We start from the raw sequence: 23,433 nt of genomic DNA, 5'->3' as shown, positions 1-23,433 counted from the left end.
ATGTTCAGAACTATGCACATTATTGCAGCTGGTGTTAAATCAATGATTTCTAAATGGTCAGCATGACTTCCTTGTTTTTATATTCCACGCCCTCGTAAATGAAACTAAGGAACACTTTCTTAATTTCCATCGCAAATTTTCAGAAAATTGTAATTTTCTGCACATATCTGTATAAAATTTCACCTGCTACGTGCCATTTCAGCATTAGTCTATGTCCTTCTAAAGTCTGTTATTATCATGTTAACTGTTCATTGTTAAGTTTTATATCATTCAGAGGTTTTCTTATCATTTTCTCTAAATACCAGTCTGGCAAATATACTATACATAAAATAAATTATCTTAATTACAATACTTTGGAGTTTGCAATGGGATGCCCAATCAGAAAAGAATTCTGTTCAGAGGAGCATGAGAACAATAGCAGGCCATTCAGCCTGTCAACTTTGCCCCGCTGTTCAATACTAATCTTACAGTCTTACTAAGGTGCTGCCAAATAATCTTGCTACAAATTGTGCTAACTTAGGTGTCAACAATGAGAAACAAATCAAATCTGTCCAGTAAATCAATAACTACTAGGATGAGGCAGGGAGAGCAATTGCTCTTTATATGACCATTATTTCAGTGCCTCCAAAAGAAATGAGTGAGAAGCTTGATATTTTGAGAAACATGTTGAAGTATTAAATAGTGAAACTGCAGTAAATCTATGAAATATTAATAAAAGTCACTTCAAAACTATGAGCCAATGCAGGAACTAATTGAACTGTTACCAAAACAAAGATGCAGCCTGTTTTACTACTGTGTGGAATTCTCTAGGCAGTCGTTAAGGTGAAACTGTACAGCTGAGATCAATACCCAAAAAAATCAATAAGGTGAAGTTAATGAAGGAAGACATGTTAAAGACGTGTTAGAGTTATCTGAATTTTGGCAAAAGAATTGATAATGGATGAGGAAATGGAAAAATGTTGATTGATAAACAGACTAGATTAAGTTGTGGAGATGGAACAAAAACACTTGGCCAGATAATGTAATTATTTTTAAAGTAGACCAACTTAGTCGGACAGTCATTTTAGTATAAAAGCAATTTTTTGGATTTCAGTCTATGATTCTGATCTATGTCTTTCTTCATTTTTACTGGACACTTAGAAGTAGCTCAGCATTTTTCTTCCTGTAGTGTGAAAGAACATTTGGTATGAGTTATGCAATACTGCCTCTTAATTCCTACTAGCACAATACATAGCTGGATCAGCAACTGCCTTCTGCCCATACTGTATACACTCAGGCAGTATACACTAAGGACAGCATTTGGGAATTGAAAAACAACATAAAAAAATTTACTTTCTAATTTCTGGAAGCAATGACTCATGTAGGGGTGTCCTTCAGTGGTTCTAGTAATACTACTGCATTTCGGCTAAATGGCTATTATTAATGTGTGAGCTGACCAGTGAGCCTTAGCATGTCATTCAAGCAAGGCATATCACAGCCGAGCCCAATTCTGTCCTGAGGTGATAGTCACACATGCATATTTTCTACTTGAGCTCTGTAGACAACTGTCAGGATTGATGAATCCACCTGATTTTATCCATCTCTTCTCACTAACCCTTAGTAATTCAGTGAGAACAATTTCTAACCTTGACTGTTCTTTCATATTACTGAGTTCGCACGAAGCATCACACCTATGGCTTCAATGTGTGCATCTCCACCACTAGATAACTACACACTTGTTATATTCACCAGCTTCTTCAGGAATTCTAACTATTTCTATTCATATTTGGAAAACTGTTTAGCACAGCTCATCTTGTCTTTAGTGTTATCATTTTGAGATACTATAATTCAAAACATTCAGCATCACAGAACAACAGATGTTAGGTCTCCGAAGAGCAATATCAGAAACATGAGTTGCAATAACTGATTGTGGCCATTTAAGAGAGAAGGTTCGCCATTATTGGGACTTTAAATTGTAGTTTGAATGAAAACTACATGGATAGTGATAAGGACCATCAAAGGATACAGCAGGATACAGATCGGTTGGTGACTTGGGCAGAGAGATGGCAGATGGACTTTAATCCGAAAAAATGTCAGGTGAAACATTTTGGAAAGTCTAATCTAGATGGAAAATATACAGTAAATGGCAGAACCCTGAACAGTACTGATAGGCAGAGGGATGTGGGAGTATTGGTATACAGGTCACTGAAAGTGGCAATGCAGGTGGAAAAGGTTGTCAACAAGGCATATGGCATGCTTGTCTTCATCAGTTGGGGCATTGAGTTTAAAAATTGGCAGGTAATGTTGCAGTTTTCTAAAACCTTAGTTAGGCTGCGTTTGGAATATTGTGTTCAATTCTGGTCACTACACTACCAGAGGGCTGTGGTGGCTTTGGAGAGGGTACAGAAAAGATTTACCAGGATGTTGCCTGGTACGGTGGGCATTAGCTATGAGGAGAGGATGGAGAAACTTGGGTTGTTCTTATTGGAACGATGGAGGTTGAGGGGCGGCCTGACAGAGGTTTACAAGATTTTGAAGGGTACAGACAGACTGGACAGTCAGAAAATTTTTCCCAGAGTGGATGAGTCAGTTACCAGGGCCATAGGTTTCAGGTGCGAGGGACAAGGTTTAAAAGTGATGTACAAGGCAAGTTTTTTTTTACACAGGGTAGTGGGTGCCTGGAACTCGCTGCTAGGAAAGGTAGTGGAAGCAGATACTATAGTGACTTTTAAAGGATTTCTTGACAAATATATGAATAGGATGGGAATAGAGGGATACGGTCCCTGGAAAGATAGGGGGTTTTAGCTGTGACAGGCAGCATGTCGGTGCAGGCTTGGAGGGCCGAAGGGCCCTTTCCTGTGCTGTAAGTTTCTTTGTTCTTTTATACCTTTTAGCAATTTCAATCTATAATTACATAGCTTTATATGTGCACTTGTAAAGCAAATTTGTGTCTTTTGTGGTCTCTGATGGGGTCTGTCAGACGCAGTCAACTGGTGTGAACAATACATTTTCAATTTATGTATTGAATGCTGCTGATAGCACATCTCATTTAATTAAGATGATCACCTATCACAAACAAGCTACAGTGATATTTTCATGAACATCTGCATTTTAACTTCATCCAGCTGCAAGGTGCCCTGGCAAAACTTCACCCATGGTCATGTAATAATGAATTAGACAATTCAACCAGATAGCTGCAACACAATAATAAAATGTGAGGCTGGATTAACACAGCAGGCCCAGCAGCATCTCGGGAGCGCAAAAGCTGACGTTTCGGGCCTAGACCCTTCATCAGAGAGGGGGATGGGGTAAGGGTTCTGGAATAAATAGGGAGAGAGGGGGAGGCGGACCGAAGATGGAGGAAAAAGAAGATAGGTGGGGAGGTAGGGGATAAGTCAGACAGGTCAAGGAGGTGGGATGAGGTTAGTAGGTAGGAGATGGAGGTGCGGCTTGGGGTGGGAGGAAGGGATGGGTGAGAGGAAGAACAGGTTAGGGAGGCAGAGACAGGCTGGACTGGTTTTGGGATGCAGTGGGTGGAGGGGAAGAGCTGGGCTGGTTGTGTGGTGCATTGGGGGGAAGGGGACGAACTGGGCTGGTTTTGGGATGCAGTGGGGGAAGGGGAGATTGTGTCTTTCAGCTTTGACCCAGTTTTCTGCCCTGGTTTTCTAAGATGCTCATCTGTAATAATTATATTTTATCAAGCATTTTCACAAGAGATATCCTATTTATACCCAGATGAGGAGTCCAATAATGTGAAATGCTCAAATTAGCTTCAATCAGGCTGCATAATTGAACAAAGTCTTGCAAATCTGAACAATTGTATTGTCTGTTTCATTTTTTTGTTTCTTTTTGATGGGCTCTTTATGAAATTTTTCTTTAAGTCAAGACAATGAAACTGTCCCAGATCCAATGCTCAATATCTGTACTAGTTGACAATAGCTTTCAATGTTAGATTTGCACTTGTTGGCTTCATTAGTAGTCTGTGAAAGATAAATAGCAATGATCAAAAGAATGTGTTTGTTTTTATTTTATTCCTAATTGTATTGTATATCCTTAATGCTTCATTTTCCAGTTCTATTAAATGAAAGTCTATGATAATTCTGGTCACGGTGTCCAAATCCAGACTTCTTATTGATCCATTTTGTCCTCTCTCATTCTGAGGTAATTTCCTTCCCCACAGGCATTTTTTAACCTGTCAATAACTGATCTCATAGTAATTATGCATTGATTAGCATTTACAGTGATTGACAACAGACCATTTGATCAGTCAAACTCAGTCCTGTGCTCACCCTGATGTTGCAACACACCCAGGTGAGCTCATGACTGATGACCTGGCCAATTGATTTTTCCCTAATACAGTATGTTAAGGACGGTTTTGTTTTTAAATTCCTATGCTACCAAGGAGCGCTGAATCAGCACTGGATTTGTTTTGTTCATTTTTTTCCAGTCAGTACGGCTCAATCACTTGCTGCATATATTCGCTGGGCTATGATGCATGAATACAACTGTATCTTTAATGGTACAATACGGAGGAATGTCAAACTCTGTTATACTACAACTTTTCAGTTGTAACATTCAGCAGGTCTGTTACTTGTGCACAATTGCATTTGGGCTGTGTTAAAAAAGTACAACATAGCGCGTGTTTACACTTTACAATTGCTTATTTGTTTATTGGTCCATTAGAACAGACATAATTAATCATCAATTGAAATCAGACACAGGAAGAAATACTTTTTAATAATGTGGATGATTGCTTCCCTTTCCTGCAGTTTGAAAAAAAATCAGGAAGAAACGTACCATAAAACTTGACATAAAAAACAGACAGACAATGTATCTTTGCTTTACATAAAAGCCAATTGAATGAAATTGGATCTTGTAAATGATAAGATTGATGCTTCATTTACCTCCTATTTGAGAAGTTTTAAAACTTATTATATTTTCAAAAACTTTTTGTGCAATGAATTTTCAATCTTGTGACTGTTAGTATCTGCAGCGAACTATGGATAACTGTACAAATAGTGTCAGTGTTTTTAACCATGTAGCATTTAACCACATTCCTATTTTAACTAGTTTAACTAAATGTAGATAAACCAAATGAATGAAATTAATAGTACACTTAAACCATAGAGCTTCAATTCATTGCCAGTATACAACTATAACTTTGCACTATTTTAAAATGCAAGCGAATTTCAAAAATAAATTATCCAATTCTATTTTTACATGAGCATTGTACCAATGTGTGATGAGGCATTATAGATTGCTATTGATAGTCACTCGGATTTAGATTTTTTATGTATTGTGAATTCTTGCTGAACTTTTCACTTGAACAGGTTAAAATACTGAACAGCTTTGACAAATTATTTAAGATTTGTTTGAAGTGGAGTTTTACATCAGTGTTTATGGTTGGTAAATTAAGCACAAATTGAGTTACAGGTAATTTAGCCAAAAATCCCATTCCTGATAGAATGGTGCAGAGAACATTCAGATGGTTTTACACTTGTACTACTTATTTGCGCCTTCGACCATAGTACTGAATTCTTTCCCATTCTGGAGGTGCCTCTGGAAAAAAAAAGACAGGAGATTCAATATATCAGATGCCCTCTCTGCAACCTATGCAGAATCAGATAAAATTGGATGATTTTGCTCACAAATAAAAATATCTAAAACTGTCCCTCCTTTTGTTCTCCTTGTTTACGCCCTCAATGTCACAGCTTACATCCGCCATTTTTGTTCAACTAACAGAATTGGTCAAAGCTGTTTGTGGTGTAGTGGTTGTTCCCATCTCTCTGGGTCAGAAGACTTGGGAACAAATCCTACCTGTTCCAGAACCCTATTGTAACATCTGAAGTGATTTTGTTTTTGAAAAGGGTCAATGACATTTGCAAAGGTACTGAAGCTAACTTTAGACATACCCATTGAAACAGAGATATCCATCAAGTGTGTGGACAGTCCATTGCTTTTCTCTACCAGTCACTGCTGGTAAATTGGAATTGGGACTATTAGCCTGTCATCTCTGGTTATTGGCCTCAAGTCCAAACCATATAGATTCCCACTGTCTCAACCGTGGTCAGTGTAGCTCCTAATTGGTAAAGGCCCACATAGCAACGAACAGCAATGTAACACTGAGATCTAGGAAAGTGTAATGTTACAAATAGGATAGTACTGATGTAGAAGCAGGAGCTTCACAATTAATATTCAGTATAGGGTGGCTTTCTTACAACTGACTCTGGCATATGCAACCTTTAACATTTCCTCGTCTGTGATTTACACTACTGAAGTCAGTCCTTTCAAGTGTCACCAGTAATAGGGAGCATCCTCAATGAAACTTCTTTTTGGAATCAGATTGAACAAATACTCCTTTTATTAATCAGAGTTTGGCAGCTCTGAAGTTTTGTATGCAAATTTAGTTTGGATTGTTGTGATCTAGTTTGTGATTGGTGCTATCAAAGTAGCAGTGTTACATTGTGGAATGAGTGGTAATCTCATTCATTGAGGTTGCATCAGTGGCTGGTGAAAGAAATGGAAAGAGGCAACGACTTGTAGGGAGGGCCAGCTGAATTCTTCTTGGTGAAAGCACTTGTAGGGAACAAACTAAAGAGGACTATGCTGTCCACCTCTTTGTCTTTACCTGAATTTAGGGAATGCAGTCCTGCAAAAAAGGGAAACTTTTCTCCCTGAAGTGGACTACGAAAATGGTCCACTATAGACCAAAAAACATTAAAATGTTACAATGAATAACAAAGCAGATCTTTCCTCATTCTTGCATGGAAATTGGGCATGGCTGCAAGGCCAGAAATGTTTTCCACCCTAAATGCCCTTGACTTCAAGGCTCTCTTGGCCATTTCAGGGGCAATTCAGATTCAATCACATTCCTGTGGATTTTTTTTCTATTCATTCCTGGGATTGTGGGTGTCACATGCCAGATCAGCATTTATTGCCCAGAGTCAACCGCATTTATGTGGATCTTGCAGAGCAGGTAAAGATAGCAGATTGCATTCTGTGAAAGAAGTTAGTGAACCAATTGATTTTTCGAAAAAACAGTGGTTGCATGGTCAACTATTAGACTAACATTTAACTCCAGATTTTATTGAATTCAAATTTCAACATCTGCCATGGTAGGATTCAAACCCAATTTCCCCAGAAAATTAGCGGGGTACATCAAGATCACTAGCCCAATGACATTTCCACTCCCTTTGCCCAAAGGTTTGTTGACCAATTTTGAGGAATGAAAAATCTGCAGAAAAAATGTCATGTCTGAAAATTTCCGTTTCATGTTGATTTGATTGACTGTACCTGTGTACACAAACACCATGAGAGAAGAGGAAAGAGAAACATGCTCAGGTCAGGAAATGAATACCATACCAGCACTTGAAGACCGTCGTCCCATAAGGCCAACAAACATCTCTCCCTTTTGTCCTGCATAGTTTTAAAAAAGTCAAGAATGGTAACAAGGCATTTTTACATACTTACACTTCTGTCCTTTAGCTAGATGAAGAATACATTACAAATGGCTAACTATTATGTATCACTTCCATTTTGGGACAAACAATGTTGGGGTCTTGATTTAGGGAGGTTTTCTGAATTTGCTGCCCCTTTTAAAAGAAAATCCTGAATATCCTTCATTCCTGTTTCACTCTTACATGATGTTGCAGGAGATGTTTCACAACATCATTTCAGTTTTGTTATCGCTGAAATGCCCTCTAGACAATCACTGACCAACTTATATGCTGCAGTGAAACAATTAGAAAACCAATCCAGAAATCTATGTTGGAATTCATTCTCTTTAAAAGGCGGCCAAACAGCCATCAGTATTTTGCTAATGTTGTATTTAAAATAAGTTTATAATTTACAATTTACACGACTATTATTCGGTGGACTAATTTATAATAAAAGGATGTCGTTATTGTTTACTGGGAGCCTAGTCTCAGAAACAGAGCTAATAAATATTTAAATGCAAGAGGAAATGCACATTAGGTCTTTTGGGAAAGAGAGGGAACTAGCAATCAAATTATGCACGTCATGCATTAGTTAGTAACGAGTGATTGATAACTACTTACTGCCTTTTGGAACATTTGCTTCAGATGAATTTTTAATTATGCCTGTTTGCAATTAAGGTCTTGAGCACTTTGGGGCATAAATTATAATTGTGCTTAAAGGGAAAAAAGGGGAGAGACAACATTGCTGTTATCTAACTAGAGTGCTCCAAGCACAACATGTTTGGTTATGGGAGGTTAGCTCCAGTTGCTGTTAAGAGTTTACCCTGCAAGAGGGAATGCCACAGTCTCTAATATCATAATAACTCCAATTGTGCTGCATATTTTGTCAATTGGATTTTTCCTGATACTCCGGAAACAGCTGTGGTGGCTTTGAGAGAACTGCATGACTGGCCAGCATGGGAAGCTAGCTACTCTACATTTATTGCCTCTCTACCACTGTTCCTCCAGAGGTGTATGGGCAATAACAATTCTTCAGGTGTATCTTAGCACCTGAAGAGGTCAGTAACACAAGTACTCTTGCAAGACATCCCCATAGGGAGGACTGTTGGTAGTCGCAGTGTTGTAAAAAAAGTGCCATAAAAAGTATGCTCGCACTGTTTCCTGATGTATTACATTATAAATATATATAGTACTCACATTTATGCCTCAACTTTATACTCTCAGCACAATATATTCATCCAGTTTATGATATTTGAAACACAAGAGTTATACCAATACATTTTAATAAATGCTACTATTTGTTTAACATTAAGTCTGCAAATATACTGAATTAATATTTTTACTAAGAAATCCTTATGTTTGAATTGCAGTGGAAACCTGTTGCGTGCACAAATGCTGCACATAACAGTACTGACCATAACACTCAGTGATAGACTCGTAATACATCAATGCTAGGTCCGAGACATATTCCCATTTCAGGCATCAAGTGCTTCCAGGTTGAAAATACAAGAAAGAAAAGTGCATTTTGTAGCCCTTGCCTCCGTAGTAATCTGCATTTATGTCCCAATAATTTTCGGAGTGTGATAATCAATTAATGCTGAATTGTGGGCAGTGTGCCTAAAGAAGTGAAAACAATCAAAACAGTTTGATCACATTTCAGTTGAGATCCTTAGCTCGCAGCAAGGATCAGCCTTTGAATTCGGACTGGATTCAAACCTTAGTTGCACAGGTGAAAGGAAGGACATCTTTCTGCCAATGATGTTTGTAATTTAAAAGATCAACAGATTTGAGGTCAAACTGGAATCACTATTATTTCCTCTATTAACAATCAGGCATTCAGCAGGCTAGAAAGCACGGATGTGACCTTCCTCTTGTTATTCCCATTGCATATCATTCCCATCACGATTCTATATATTTTGCCACCATACCACACAAAATACAATTAGCTTTCAATAAATTTCTGTACATTGAGTATTTGCTTAAATAGTTACAAAATGAAGGTTGGTCTGTCATACTCACTTCATTATGGACCTTATGTAGTGACCATTATCAAATTGCTTAGATCAGTATCAAATATGCATTTTACATTTATAATCGGGAGAAGTGAACAATCTGTTCTTTGTATTTAAAACAAAGACAACTCATTCATCATTAAAATGCTTTTTCAAAGGTATAGTGGTGGGAAACCATATTAAATCTGCCAGATTTACCCTGAGCTGAACACTACTCTATGGAGCTTGCTGTTTGAGAGTCACCGGCACCAACACCCACTAAAGTCCTTTCCAAAATTAGCTTTAATATGCATTTGGTAAACTGAAATAAAGTAAATGGATCAAAAAAAAGGCTGATACTAGATATTTTAATAAAACCAAAAAGTGCTGGAGAAACTCAGCAGCAAGACCTTGAGTTTCTCCTGTGCTTATAAATGGAAAGTCTCAAGCCAAGGGTGGTTTAAAGGTTGACATGGTTAAAAGCTACATATATTAATATGGATTACTAACAATTCCAATATAAATGATATTGCCTGGAATTTATAGTTGAGTGGATTAATTATGGCACTATATTGTCAACAAGTACCTCAACTGTTCATAGTTATTTTATTATATACAGATCTTAAACCTACAACAAGTTAGTAAAATTTCTCTTTTAAGAGAATCGTAGAATCGAAAGCTTTATCATCGGGGCACAGAACACAAATGCAAAGGCAATGTTGAAAACTGTACAAAATCATTGACAAGGCTGTGGTTTGAATATTCTGTTTGGTGTTGCAAGGGTTACTTTAGGATGGATGCAAAAAGTCATGGAGGTTTTGCAGAGAAGATTACTGAGATGATATGAAAGGATTTTTTTTAGTTAAGGCAGAATACCAAAACCTGGGCTGTTTTCATTATAGCAGGGAAGGTGCTATGAGGGTTTTGATCAAATTAGTAAGAAAAGCCTTTTGCCGGATAGTGATTCAGAATCTAATGGCAGAATTTAATATCAAAAGAAACCTGGATGGTGATTTAGGAGATTTCTTAAAGCCAGTGGTGGCTAATACATGGAATAGCTGGAATGAAAAGGGAAGAATCTTGAAAGAAATGTTTTTTGAAGAATACAAAAGAACATGAAATTGAACTAAGTGGATAATTCTTAACATTGTGCAATCCTGATGTGTTTAGTGACCTTATTCTGAGCAGTACAGTTCGGAGACTCTACATGTTCCCTTTACCTCCAATCTACTCCATTGTTTTTCTTCTGATAGTCACAAGCAGCAGATTGTTGCTGAATATTTGCTTTTTATGTTAAAAAATCTCCAGTGTTTGTGGTGATAATGCTGTTAAGTAAGCTCTCAGTAATAGATTTTCATACCACATGGACACCAACTAGGTCTAAACCTAGTCCCAATAAAAGATTTCCTCTTTCTTTTGAAGAATTAATAGTTTCCAGAGAAGTCAGATTGGGATTCTTCAACTCAAGTTACATTGTGTATTACTATTCTACGCAAAGCTAAATTAAAATGTAACTTGGTTCTGCAATCTTGCTCAAGGAATCTGCATTGATACAATGTGTGAAAGTGAATAAGCCCCAGTGATATGGTGAGGAAAATCTAGAGACAGTTTACAAAACACAGTGAAGACGTTTTGAAGACAATTGATTGTGTCTTACTCATGCTAGGCACAAATGCAAAAACTATTCATTTTGCTAATATTATGCTCAAAATTTTATTTAGTGCAATTCAGAAAATTTGAATCCAAAATTAAAAATAGTATTAAACTTGCTATGTAAAATTTGTGTGAACTTCATTTATATATGAGTAGTGAATGGTTCCTTCGAGTACAATTACTGTATTTTCAAAATTCTCATTAACCGCTCCCCTGCTCAAAACAAACAATTTTTGCAAACCACCCCTGAAATCTTAGCTTTCAGAAGCTAAAGTAACTCTAAAATCCATGCCTGTCCCAGTTTGAATCTCTCAATCAGGTTTCCACCCCAATCACAACAGTTAAGTTGCTCTAACAAAAGTTGTGGATATTTTATTATTGTAACTATGGTTCATTATTCAACTTGTGCCCTTGAGCTTCTGAAATATTTTATGTGATTGACCAACTCCACATCCTTCTCCTTTAACACCTCTCTTCATTTTTCAGTGAGTGAACTGCCTTCATAGCTTCAATGTGTTTGTAGCCAAAATATTTCCAGCATCAGCTTCTCTTTCTGTCTCACCCTAATATCTCTAGAATTCTTCAAGGATCCATCCTTCATTCTTTTTTACTTTCTTACCTATTTGCAGCTCCTTGGTGAAATCAGACATGTATGTGCTGTTGATGCCATCTCTGGCCCCTCCAATACCTCTCTGCAACTATTCTAACATCTAGTCTTGAATAAGTCACAATTTCCTACTTAAATTGCAACTTAGTTTCCCATTCTACCATCTCCATCACAAAAATTTCCACTAAGAACCTCATCCTTCACTTGTTGCTTTGAAGAGGGCCATTTTTAAACTTCCAGTCCTTAGCCTTCTGTAAACTTTAAATCATACAGAACTCTATTTCTCTGATCCTATCCTATCAGAATTTACACTTGCCCATCAAACCTCACTTTACTCATTTGGGATATTGGAGTCAATGCCTGATTTACATGTTTGATTATCACATTTAATTCCCTACATTTCCCCTTTCTATTTCTGCAAACTTCTCCAACCCTACAAAGCATCTACTGAACTACGCTTTTCTGAAATGCAAGGAATAGAGTGAATTGAATACACAAGAGCAGAAATCAATAGTTTAAAAGAGGATATTGTTGAATAATGTGCAGGTACCTGTAGATCTCAAATATGAAGTGGCACATGTGCAAATGACATACAGCACTTAGAACACATGAAGCAATTGTTTCTGTATCCAATATGAAATGATCTGATTTAAATTTGTGTCAAGTTTCTCTGTTTTGTAAGATCTAACCAGTTCACCACATCAATTTTGAAACAGTAATTGACAACTCGAAGTGTTTTGTTTCTCTCTCTATAGATTCTGCATTTTTCTTTTTATTTCCACACTTGCAGTATTTCTCTTCTATCAACCATATCTTGCTACTCCAGGCTGGAAATGTTTATTAACAATCCAATTTGCCTATCTAAAAATTTGTTCAGCCAATATGGTAATTAGCAATTCCTCCTGACAGCCTTTTAATGAAGGAACAAAGACTCATGATAGACTTGATAGACTTACTTTTGCGGCCGACGATACCTGCTTGTGTTGGACCTGTAAAGTAAGAATGAATGATCAGCAGAAAGGAACAAAAGGAGTAACAATTTTAATTGTTTATCATTCTTTCCCTCTCCCTGTCAACATTTTATATGATAGGATGAGCATTGCATAGGTTCTGGTAGACTTCTGGTCACTCATCATGTGTTCATTCATCAGGCATGAGCTTGAACAGTGTCCGTGGACTATTCAGCAATGAAGTTAATCACATCAAAGACTCAAACAAACACTCATCCTCATGTATGTTTTACATTGACATCTCTCAAAAACTTTAGGACCTTGGATGTGGACCAAAGAAGAAGTCAGGTACACAAAGTGTACAACTGATATGCTAGCTTATATTTTCCCATCCTCCTTCCAATTAATTGCTTAAGCATTATACATAAGAATCAATACATATTTATCACTAAAACCCATTATTTTCTGAGTAAAAGTACATTGGAGGGAGAGAGATTAAATCTCCATGAGACACAATGGAAACAACTTGAGGAAGAAAGTTAATTTAATTGCTGTCAGTGTAGGACATTTAACTGTGCATGAATTAGGAAGACTTAGAAAATAGTATGGAAATCAAGTTTTCTTGACACAATGTTAATGTAAATCAAATATAAATATTAAAGAGTTTAGGCATGATCTTTGGCAATGATTATGCAGAGTCAAAACTTGGGTCTGACCTCGGCTTGAAGCCAACACGATTGTTATATTTAAATTTTAATATACTAAATTTTAAAGAAATATATTAATGTCATGATTGATTTAATGTCACCAACAAATCTTAAGAAGGCTATACTCTGCAGTAAGACAGCTATATGGCATAACTTGTCAGTTAGCTGAAGTTGCAAATAAAAACTAATAAAGAACAACATGTATACAAGAGAAGTTAAATGGATATATCAAAAATGTTCTGAGACTTTAGACACTAGTGACTAAGCTACAGAGACTTCTTAATTTTTATTCTAAGAGCTGGAGTATATTGAGCTGATATTGTAAAGATTCCATTCATTTTGAAAGGCAGATTTCATTCTGTCTTGCTCAAAGACAAAAATGTGCGCTACTGAAGATACATTCTGGAGATTGGAAACAATATTCCAAGTGCATTTCTCTCACCAGTGGGTTATATTTATAATTATCCGTATATGTAATGCCTGATGGGTGAATATGCAACTACATGACGACAGATACATTAACTTAAAGAACGGGGAAATACAGCATCTACGGTGAACAAAGTGGCTTTTCTTTTAAGAAAAGACAGAACTACACTCAGTCAAACAGATATGATCTCTTACCCGAAGCGCGTTTTCCCATTAAACCGTAAAACTTATCAAATTTCGCTCTTTTTACCAGGCGAGCAAACTGTTGCATGATTTTATTGTCTTCTGGTAAATCATCCTAAAGATAGAAAGAAAGAAGGTAAACGCTATTTTCCTCCCTCCCCAGTATTTTAAATAGAGACTTCTCTTGTCACCTTTCATTTGCATTAGCACTTGAGAGCAGCGGAGGAGGGAATGGTTTGATGAAAGCAAGCAAAAATCTGATGGATTTGGCAATTGAATAGTTAGTGATTCGGGAATGTGAAAAACAAATAGGTTATATTAATGAAATGAAACATTTTCATCATCTTGCATCATTTCGATAGAGAATTAATGATTAAAATGTAATTTTAGTCTATTCGATAGGTAAAGCTGTCAGCCACCGCTAATACAAAGAAAGGAAACTAATTGAAGTCATCGAACAAGAAAGGTGTTACAACGGGAAGGAAAATGGACTGGGGAGAGCGGATGGATAGGAACCCTGAATGGATCCAAACCGGTCTCACGGGGATTGGGTATTAGGTATGTGAGTGGACCCCCGGTGACGGCAAATAATACTGATAAACTTTGTGCTTTTCTCCAATCGTTTCCCTACTTCTGTCTTTCGAAGTATTTCATGACAGGTGCCTTTCTATCGAACCTATGTAGGTCTGTCACTGAACTCACCAGGAGAAACCGCTGTCTTGCTCCTGCTTTGTCCGGGGCGCTTTGAAACCGACTGGGAAGTGACTGAGAAGTTGGGAGTAAAGGCGATGCCAGACTTGACTTTGAAAGCCACTAACCGCGTTTATTGCAAAAATGTCCCGACTGGTGTGTGTGTGTCTATGTGGATGGGGATATAGATCCGGTTAAAAAAGGGCGAAAACGACCCCCCCCAAACCGACGTCCAGCCCCCAATTTTGGACAATTACTGTACTCCGACTGTATCCGAATGCGACAGATAATATTTAACATGCAAACAAGGAAAAAACAAAACAAGGAACTGCAGAGTCTGGAGACCTGAAACATAAGCAGAAACTGCTTGGGAAACGCAGCATCTTCGTATAGAGAAACAGTGAGAATATCAGGGGCTGTGACTGCAAGTTGTGTTATAGGGGTTAGCCCCGCCGTCCACAGCTGCTCTCAGACCTGCCGGGACTCAAACAGGGAAAAGGAAGCTCTGAGGACATTTTGAATGAACAAGCTGGGGAAGCTTGAACTGTGACCGGCTGGAGCTGTCTGCGATCTGGGATCCTCATTCTTTAGTGGAAGCTCTTTGAGGGACAGAGTAGGGGAGCTGGAGATTGGGATTCTACACTCCGTATGAAACAGGACGCACAAACCCCTCCAATTCACACCGCACTCAATCTCCTGTCATCTTCCCCCTCCCCCGTTCCCCGAACTCATTCTAAATTGGGCAGAGACACTCCTGCCGCAGGGCTTTCCCTCTTTTCACTATTTCTTTGGTCGGTGGCACGGGTCCTTTCTGAAGCCGGGAGGCGCCAGCAACAAAAGGGAAAGACACGCTGCTAACAGTATATTAAGAAAAGGGGCCGAATTACCTGCCAGTTCTCGCTGTCAATGTTCCATGAGTCCTTTTCTCGTGTTGGTGACGGGTCTTCATCGCAGTAAATATGTGCGAAGACTAGGCTCAGGAGAAGGAGCAGTTTAAGGCTGTCCATTGTCCAGGCTTGGAGTGGACAATCTCTCGGATTTCGGCTTCCCAGTTGTAGTGGAAGGGAAACAATGTCACTGCTGTGGCATCAATGTGTCCGTAAAACGAGCAGAATAGCTACACTCTAGGCAAAAGAAAAAAGAAGAGGTGAGTCTGCAACCGAGCAGATTCCTTAACTGTCTCCGACAATAGAACTCAAAGTTAGTTTTACAACCTTTGATGAGTTTCTCCCAGCTCTTTGGCTTTTCACAGAGCGCCCGGGACTCCTTTATAGTAGATCTCAGCGTATGGCCAAAGCCCCTCCTCCTGTCATTTACTACGAATGAATCACCCGCTTGTCGTCTTCAAATCCCATTTCTTTCAGGAGGGGGTGGGGCACGCCTCCGAGGGAAGTGAATGATCAGGAGTGGGCCCTCACACCCCCGTCCCTTCCCTGGTTTTTACCCAGCTTCAACCCTATTCACCCACACAGCAGTAACAGAGCCAAGAGCGCAACAGGAGCTCAACCGGAAACAGACTGAGCTGCAGTTTCTCACCCGACACCCACACACCACAATCCAAAACTACACCCCCACAACACCCCACCCCAAATCTCCCCCAGCAACATCCCTCCCACAGCTACAACAGCCCCCACCTCAATACTCCTCCCACCCCAACACTCCTCAAGCACACACCAGCCTCAGATCCCTCACAACACCCCTCTCATCGCCACAACATCCCACCCATTCCAACACTCCCACCCCAACTCTCCCTAAACACCCACCCACCCCAAAGCCCTCACCACAACACCCCTCTCACTGCCACAACACCCCCCATTCCAACACCCCCACCCCAACTCTCCCTAAGCACACACCCACTCCAAATCCCTCACTGCAACACCCCTCACACTGCCAGAATGTCCCCCCCAAACTCTTCCCACCCTAACTGTCCCCCAGCAACACCTCACCCCAACACCCTTTTGACGGCCACAACACACACACACCCCCCACCTCAAGAGATAGTAGGAACTGCCGGTGCTGGAATCTGAGATAACAAGGTGTAGAGCTGGATGAACAATGCAAGTCAGGGCGCATCGGGGAGCAGGAAAGGCCCAGACCCGAAACATCAGCTTTTCTGCTCATCTGATGTTGCCTGGCCTGCTGTGTTCACCCAGCTCTACACCTTGTTATCCCCCACCCCAATATTCCTCCCACCCCAACTCTCCCCAAGCACACATCAACCCCAAATCTCTCATTATAACACACCTCCCACCGCCACAACACCCCCCACTCCAACACCCCTACCCCAATAACCCTCCCACCCTAACTGTCCCCCAGCACACCTGACTCCAGTACCCCCACCCAAATCCCCCCTCTACCCAACACCCCCCATACCATCGCCCTCCCGACTCCAATTAATGATCCCAACTCAATCACAATTCCCCTACTCCCCAAATGAAAACATCTCACCTCAAGAACCATTGCCCCAGCCCAATTACAACAGCAACAATCTGACACTCATTACTCCTGCCCTTCCCATGTGCTGCTTTCGAGGGTGTCACTGGGATTGCCAGCTTTTCCAAAACCAATTGCAGTTTCTTTTTCTGACAACTATTTTGATGGTTTAACTCCCTTCATTTTCTTTATTCACTCATGGGATGTAGAATCATTGGCTGGGCCAGTATTTATTACCTATCTCTAACTGCCCTTTCAAAAGTGGCAGTGAGCTGCCTTCTTGAATCACTGCAGTCAGTGTGCTTCAGGCAGGTTCACAATTTAAGGAATTAAAATTACAAAATTTATGGTGTAAAATCCCACTCCATTCCCACCCAGATTTTTAGGGCTGCTAATGTCTAGGACTAGATCAGTGAAAGTCAAACCATCTGATTGGAAATATCTGTGGATGTTTTGACTCAGATGAAACTTACTCATTAGTTTGGCTTTGATTTCATAGATTTCAAAAATGAGTGGAACAATATTGCCTATTTATTACAGGAAAGATGTCTCCTCATTTAACCACATCTCTCTCCCCATAAACATACACTTATGCTTAAAATCAAGTTTACTTTGTTGGTGATTACTGATTATGGGGTATACAGATGGCAGAATCAGGATATTTAGGAGTTGATCCCAATTATTTATGGAATTCATTACCCCAGAGCATGATGAATGCGGGGACATTGTGTAAATTTAAGGAGGAGAGGGATGGATTTTTAATTTGTCATAAGATGAAGGATTATGGAAAGCAGATGCAGATATAGATTTGAGGCCAAGATGAGAATGGCCATAATCATATTAATTGGTACGGTAGGCTCGAGGAGCTGAATTCTCTACTCCTGTTCCAAGATCTTACACTCTTATGTTCTAACGTTAGAATTCCAGAAGTTCACCACTCTCTCAGTGAAGAGCTTTCTCTCCATCTCAGTCTGGAAATTGCCTCCCTGTGTACTGAGCCTGTTTTCCTTATTTTGAACGCTGTCCCCTCTCACTGATCAGGGAATCATCATCCATGCATCCAGACTGTCCAGCTCAGTCTGATTTTTATATATTTCATGAGATCCCGTTTAATTGTTCTAAAATCCAGTGAATACAAGTCTCGTCGACCCTATCTCTCCTCATAGGATGAAGCTGCCATTCCAATCTGGAAACGTTTTGCACTCTCTCTATAGAAGGGCATCGCAAAATAGGACTCGAGGCCCCAACTGGGGCTTGGGCTTAAACTTTGGGGTTGTGAACTCTGAAGCAACAATGGGTTGTCAAGGAGCTCCACCTCCCTCCCTCTCACTTCTCTTCTCCTCCCTTGCTCCTTCATCCCCCACTCTCCTGAGCCATGGACCTCCCCCATCCAACACCATTCAGTATTCTCTGAGGAGTTGTGACAATTTCCAAGCCTGAAATAGGATACCCCTTTAACACTATTTGGAAAGCACTGCTCTGTGCTCTATGCTCAATAATAAACATAATTTTAAATTGGTTTGGATTCAGACATCTTCTGAACAAGAGAACATCACAAATATTACATGTTATGAAATTTAATCCATGTGGTTGAGGCAGTGAACAAATTGACAAGGCTCCAGACTCAGGTTTGGTTACAGGAGTTAGCATCCTGATTTGTAAAAAGAGGTGAGATTAATGAGAGAGATAATGGGAGCTGCAGAAGCTGGAGAATCCAAGATAATAAAGCGTGAAGCTGGATGAACACAGCAGGCCAAGCAGCATCTCAGGAGATTCTGCTTGGCCTGCTGTGTTCATCCAGCTTCACACTTTATTAACTGAGATTAAGGAGATCCTGATTTGGACACCATGCAGAATCAATACAGTGTAGGAGGCCATTCAGCCCATTACATCTACACCTGCTCTCCGAAGGAGCAATTCCCTTTGTGCTATTCTCCCCGTAACTATGTCCCTTTTTGCTTTTAAGTGTTCAGTCAAACCTTCCCATACCTTAGCCTCTCACTGTGTGGAATATTATATAGGAGCTCAAGGTCAGATTTGGCTTACTGGAGCGCATTTCTAAAGTTAACAAAAATGTGCAGGGCATTTGAAAACTTTAATTCTTTAAAAGAGTCTTATTTGGGAATTAACTGGAAAAAAGTCGAAGAAGTAGTAAGAACTGCCGATGCTGGAGTCAGAGATAATACAGTGTGGAGCTGGAGGAACACAACAGGCCAGGCAGCATCAGAGGAGCAGGAAAGCTGATGTTTCGGGTTGGGACCGAAATTTTCTGAAGAAGAGTCCCGACCAAAAACATCAACTTTCCTGCTCCTCTGATGCTGCCTGGCCTACTGTTTTCCTCCAGCTCCACTCTGTGTTGTCTTATAACTAGGAAGTAGTAGAAAGGTTTTCAGTAAATTGTAGAAGTAACATGTAATGATAGCTATTTAGCAAGTTTCAACTAAAGACCGAAGGATTGTCTAGCAAAACATTTATTACAGTTCCAATCATATCTCTAAAAATGCTTTCCAATTGCTCCAAGATGCTGCTATTGTCTCTCCTGCATTGGGTATTAAAAAGATGACTGCAGCCAACAAAGATATACATTATTTAAATCTAAAGATTTTCTCCCTCAGTCAATGATACCTTCAGGAAACTCTCAAGTGCCGTATCAAGTAACAGGCGCCAGTGTGTATGCATCAATCTATTAATTAGGCCTATAGTTGTCCAAATTCACTTCAGAAGCCATTAGTGGTATGACAAAAAAGGTATTAATGACAGGCACGAGCACTGCACTTTTGTCGCTGACCACGAAATCCGGACTTTGAAGCAGAACGCTGCTTTGGAAATAGAGGTCATTTGAGTTTTATCTCATGCCTGTCTTCTGTCTCGAACGAAGACAGGGGGCAATGGAACGGTTGCTTGAAGTTAGCCGCTTGGATTTGGCCTTTATCTCCCTGAATCATCACCTGTCCCTTATTTATCTGGATGATGTAAAACTTGAATGTTATCATAATTCATACAAGGCGATGAATGCGGCTGATATCAGCAAAATTACCGCGCCGCTTTACTTCTGAGCAGGAAACAAATATCACTACTGTATTCAATTCAAATTAAAATGTCATTACCTTCCGTCTTTTTATCTCTGGATTCGTACAAAGTCCAGGAACTGCTACGACTGTAGGTCCCCCCCCCCAACCCCCCACATCTATTAGAAGGATTACCATTTGCCAGTAATTTGGGCTTTAAATCTTCTCCCAAAAGAAACCCATTATTTTGTTCAGTGATTTTATTTTACAACGTCATTTGTCAATTCTATGTTGATTATTAAATAAACGTGCATATTGTTCAGGTACTTATCTAATGTCAGAGGAAGCTTGTACAAATGTTCACTGGGATGTATTCATTGATCTTGTGTTCTTGCGCAGCTTTATATGACTACTCATTCTATGTCAGCCCAGTCCAAAATCTGCTCATTGAAATTTAAATCTATTTTTCAGGGTAATCTACTTATTTTGAGGTTCACCTCACCCTGTAACTCCTTATAGGAAGATCAATAAGTAAGAATTTACGTGTTCTGCACACTTTAGGCTTTACATAGTAGTAGATGGGAAAATTATAATTTGCTTAGATTCTTCAATTTCATTTAGCTGCATTAATTTTATACCTCTCTTAGTCTAACAAAAACGGATTCATCTGATTCCTAAAGCTACTTTGTACCCACATCTGTAGCCTTTTGGGGCAGATAATGCCACATCTCTATACATCCATGAACCTCTTGCAGGCATTTAACATGAACAGACACTTTTGCCCAGCTAGTATGCAGCAATATCTCATATCTCAGACAAAGGAACAGCACTGGAAATACCTGCTCTAACATGTGCCAATGAAGTACTATTGTCATTAGAAACTTATAGACTTACAGCACTGAAGGAGTTCATTTGGCCAATTGTGACTCAGGTCAACAAAGACCTGATCACCTAACCTTATTTCCCAGCCTTTGAACCATAGCCCTGGATATATCAATGTAAGTGACTATCTAAATGCTGGTTAAATGTTAGCTGAGTTTCTGACTCACCACCCTTTCAGGCCTCAGGTTCCATCTACCCTCTATCACATGGCATCACCATTATGTTATGAATAACATCAGTGTCAGAATCCTACAAGACTGTCTCTTACCTCTAACAAAATAGTTTGAAAGTAGTTATATTGGAAGACAGGCAGAGGCTTAGCTTCAGTGAATTATGGTCAAGAGCAAAAATAGTATAAAAATTGATAGATGAAAGAGAGGAAATTCACATTTGACCATATGTGGCCCTCTGCAGCCTGAGCATAACTGGAATCGATGGGAATTGGGGAATACTTATCACAGGTTGGAATCATATCTGATACAGATACCTGGTTGTTGGAGGTCTATCATTTCATCTCCAGGACGTCTCTGCACTTATTGCTCAGGGTAGTCTTCTAGGCCCTAATATTAATGACATTCCCTCCATCTTAATGTCAGAAGAGGGTGGTGGTTGTCCACTGGTGATAACACAATGTTTAAGGCCATTCACATTTCCTCAGATACTGAAACAATATTTATCTAAATGTAGCAAGACCTAGACTAACAAATCTTGGTCTATCAAGTGGCAAGGCGCATTTGGATCACACAAGTGCCAGGCAATGACTATCTCCAACAAGAGAGAATCTAATTACTATCTTCCAACTTTCAACGGCATTAACATCACTGAATCCACCACTATCAATTTCCTGGAGTTACAACTGACCAGAAACTGAATTGATCTAACCATTTCAATACTCTGTTTACAAAAACAAGTCAGAGGCTAGGAATACTGCAGAGAGTATCTTATTTCCTGATTCCCCAAAGCCTGCTCCCATATGTAAGGTACAAGGCAGGAGTATGATTACCACCTCAAACATTTAGTACCTTTACCATTAATGCTCTGTAGCAGTATTATATCTGCAAGATACTCAGTAAAAATTCACCAAAGCTCCTTCGACAACACCTGCCAAACTCACGACCACTACCATCTAGAAGGGCATCATATTGTTTAAATCAGCCTCACAATAATCTTAAAACTGCCAGGTGTTAATTAAGTAGTGAATAATGGATAATGCCAGAAGAGCATAATTGTACTGTGGGATTTTAAACTGATTTGTGTTGTCATCAATATTTAACCCTATATCATTCATTATTGTCAATTCACCATATGTCAAGATCCTAAACCCATTTTGAATGTAATTGCAACCACAATCTGTGAAATTTCCACTTCATTGCTATTATCATTCAATGCAATGAATAACAATGAACTACTTGATACACCCAATATTCTATAATCCCAATTTTGGAGAGCATGCCCAAGTGTACTCAGTGCAAATGCTAACAAACTGAAGCCATCGCCCAGGTGGTTTCTTTGAATGCGGTGAGTATTTTCTTACTAATATATGTTGCTTTGAAAGCAGTCCAGCTACACCTGCTATGAGTTTGGTTGAGTCTATTCCCATTTATTTCAGGAAGGAATTTTGCAGAAAGCTAAAGATTTTAATGCCTTCAGCTTACATTCAACTTCAGTTTTTAGAGAGAAAAGGAGAAAGTATTAACCTTGCCGTTATTTTTAAATATATTCATCAATGAATTCCTGTTATTAACCGTAGAGAAACAATATTCTGATTTTCCCCACGTTATAAAAAAAGCCTCACTTTATTGTATATTTAATATCCAATAGACCTGTTACATTTGAGAGTAATTATTTACATTGTTCCTTTTTAAAAATAAGAAAATAAGATAGTAATAGATTGCTATCCAGATAATTTGGACAATAGTGCTGTCCTGGAATCTATTTTTATGGCAGGGATATTGAAGGACCTTGTAGGAGGCCTTCTTGTTGCGCAGTGGTATTGTCCCTAATCTTGACCTGAGATGCCCAGGTTCAAGTTACACCTGCTCCAGAGGTATGTAATGACATCTGTAATCAGTCTGATTTGAAAAATAGGTTACTTTAAAAAATTGAGGGAGCCAATAAGGGCCTCATGTGGCACAGTGGCAGCCACCTTACTCCCTAGAACAGGAGACACCAAAAACAGGAGGCCTGAGTTCAAGTCCCACTTGTTCCATAGGTATGTAAGAATATCTCTGAATGGGTTGATTAGAAAAATAGATTAATGTTTTTTTTAAAATATACGACAACATATAGGGCCTTCAGCATGGTGAAGGTTCCCATTAAGGGAATCATTCATATGATATGCAGTCAGGATTCTGGCTAACGTAGCCCAGTTTAGATCTACGTCAGAAATAAAAGAACAAACAAATCAGTGGGAAAAATCTGATGAGTTGAGATAAGAAAACAAAGTTTCCAGAGTGCTTAGGTATAGAAATTTGTCTGAAAGTAGCCT

At 39.3% G+C, this 23,433-nt stretch overlaps 1 protein-coding gene across 2 annotated transcripts; it reads right to left on the bottom strand.

Moving 5' to 3' along the window:
• Window positions 1–4,621: 4,621 nt before the first annotated feature.
• si:ch211-131k2.2 (uncharacterized) lies at window positions 4,622–16,083 on the bottom strand. Of its 2 annotated transcripts, XM_048560708.2 has the most exons (6): window positions 15,837–16,083; window positions 15,510–15,746; window positions 13,945–14,047; window positions 12,623–12,655; window positions 7,342–7,395; window positions 4,622–5,538 (listed from the first exon to the last, which is right to left on the bottom strand). In XM_048560708.2, the coding sequence occupies exons 2-6, from the start codon at window positions 15,627–15,629 to the stop codon at window positions 5,486–5,488; spliced, it is 363 nt and encodes a 120-aa protein (XP_048416665.1). In that variant the 5' UTR covers window positions 15,630–15,746; window positions 15,837–16,083; the 3' UTR covers window positions 4,622–5,485. The 2 variants fall into 2 exon arrangements, with proteins under 2 accessions (XP_048416665.1, XP_059494676.1); XM_059638693.1 differs by having other exon boundaries at window positions 15,510–15,875.
• Between the last annotated feature and the right edge of the window lie 7,350 nt (window positions 16,084–23,433).

Source organism: Stegostoma tigrinum, chromosome 31, assembly GCF_030684315.1.
Source record: "Stegostoma tigrinum isolate sSteTig4 chromosome 31, sSteTig4.hap1, whole genome shotgun sequence".
NCBI lineage: Eukaryota > Metazoa > Chordata > Chondrichthyes > Orectolobiformes > Stegostomatidae > Stegostoma > Stegostoma tigrinum.
This window is presented reverse-complemented; position numbering and strand designations above follow the sequence as displayed.

Bases quoted from the DNA above. Each gene is read 5' to 3' on its own strand.
- si:ch211-131k2.2 (XM_048560708.2), bottom strand. From the start codon at position 15,629: ATGGACAGCCTTAAACTGCTCCTTCTCCTGAGCCTAGTCTTCGCACAT. The intron at 7,396-12,622 runs GTAAGTCTATCA...AAAACTATGCAG, and splicing joins AGGTATCGTCGGCCGCAAAA to GACAAAAGGGAGAGATGTTT. The intron at 5,539-7,341 runs GTATGGTATTCA...TTTTTTTTCCAG, and splicing joins ACGACGGTCTTCAAGTGCTG to AGGCACCTCCAGAATGGGAA.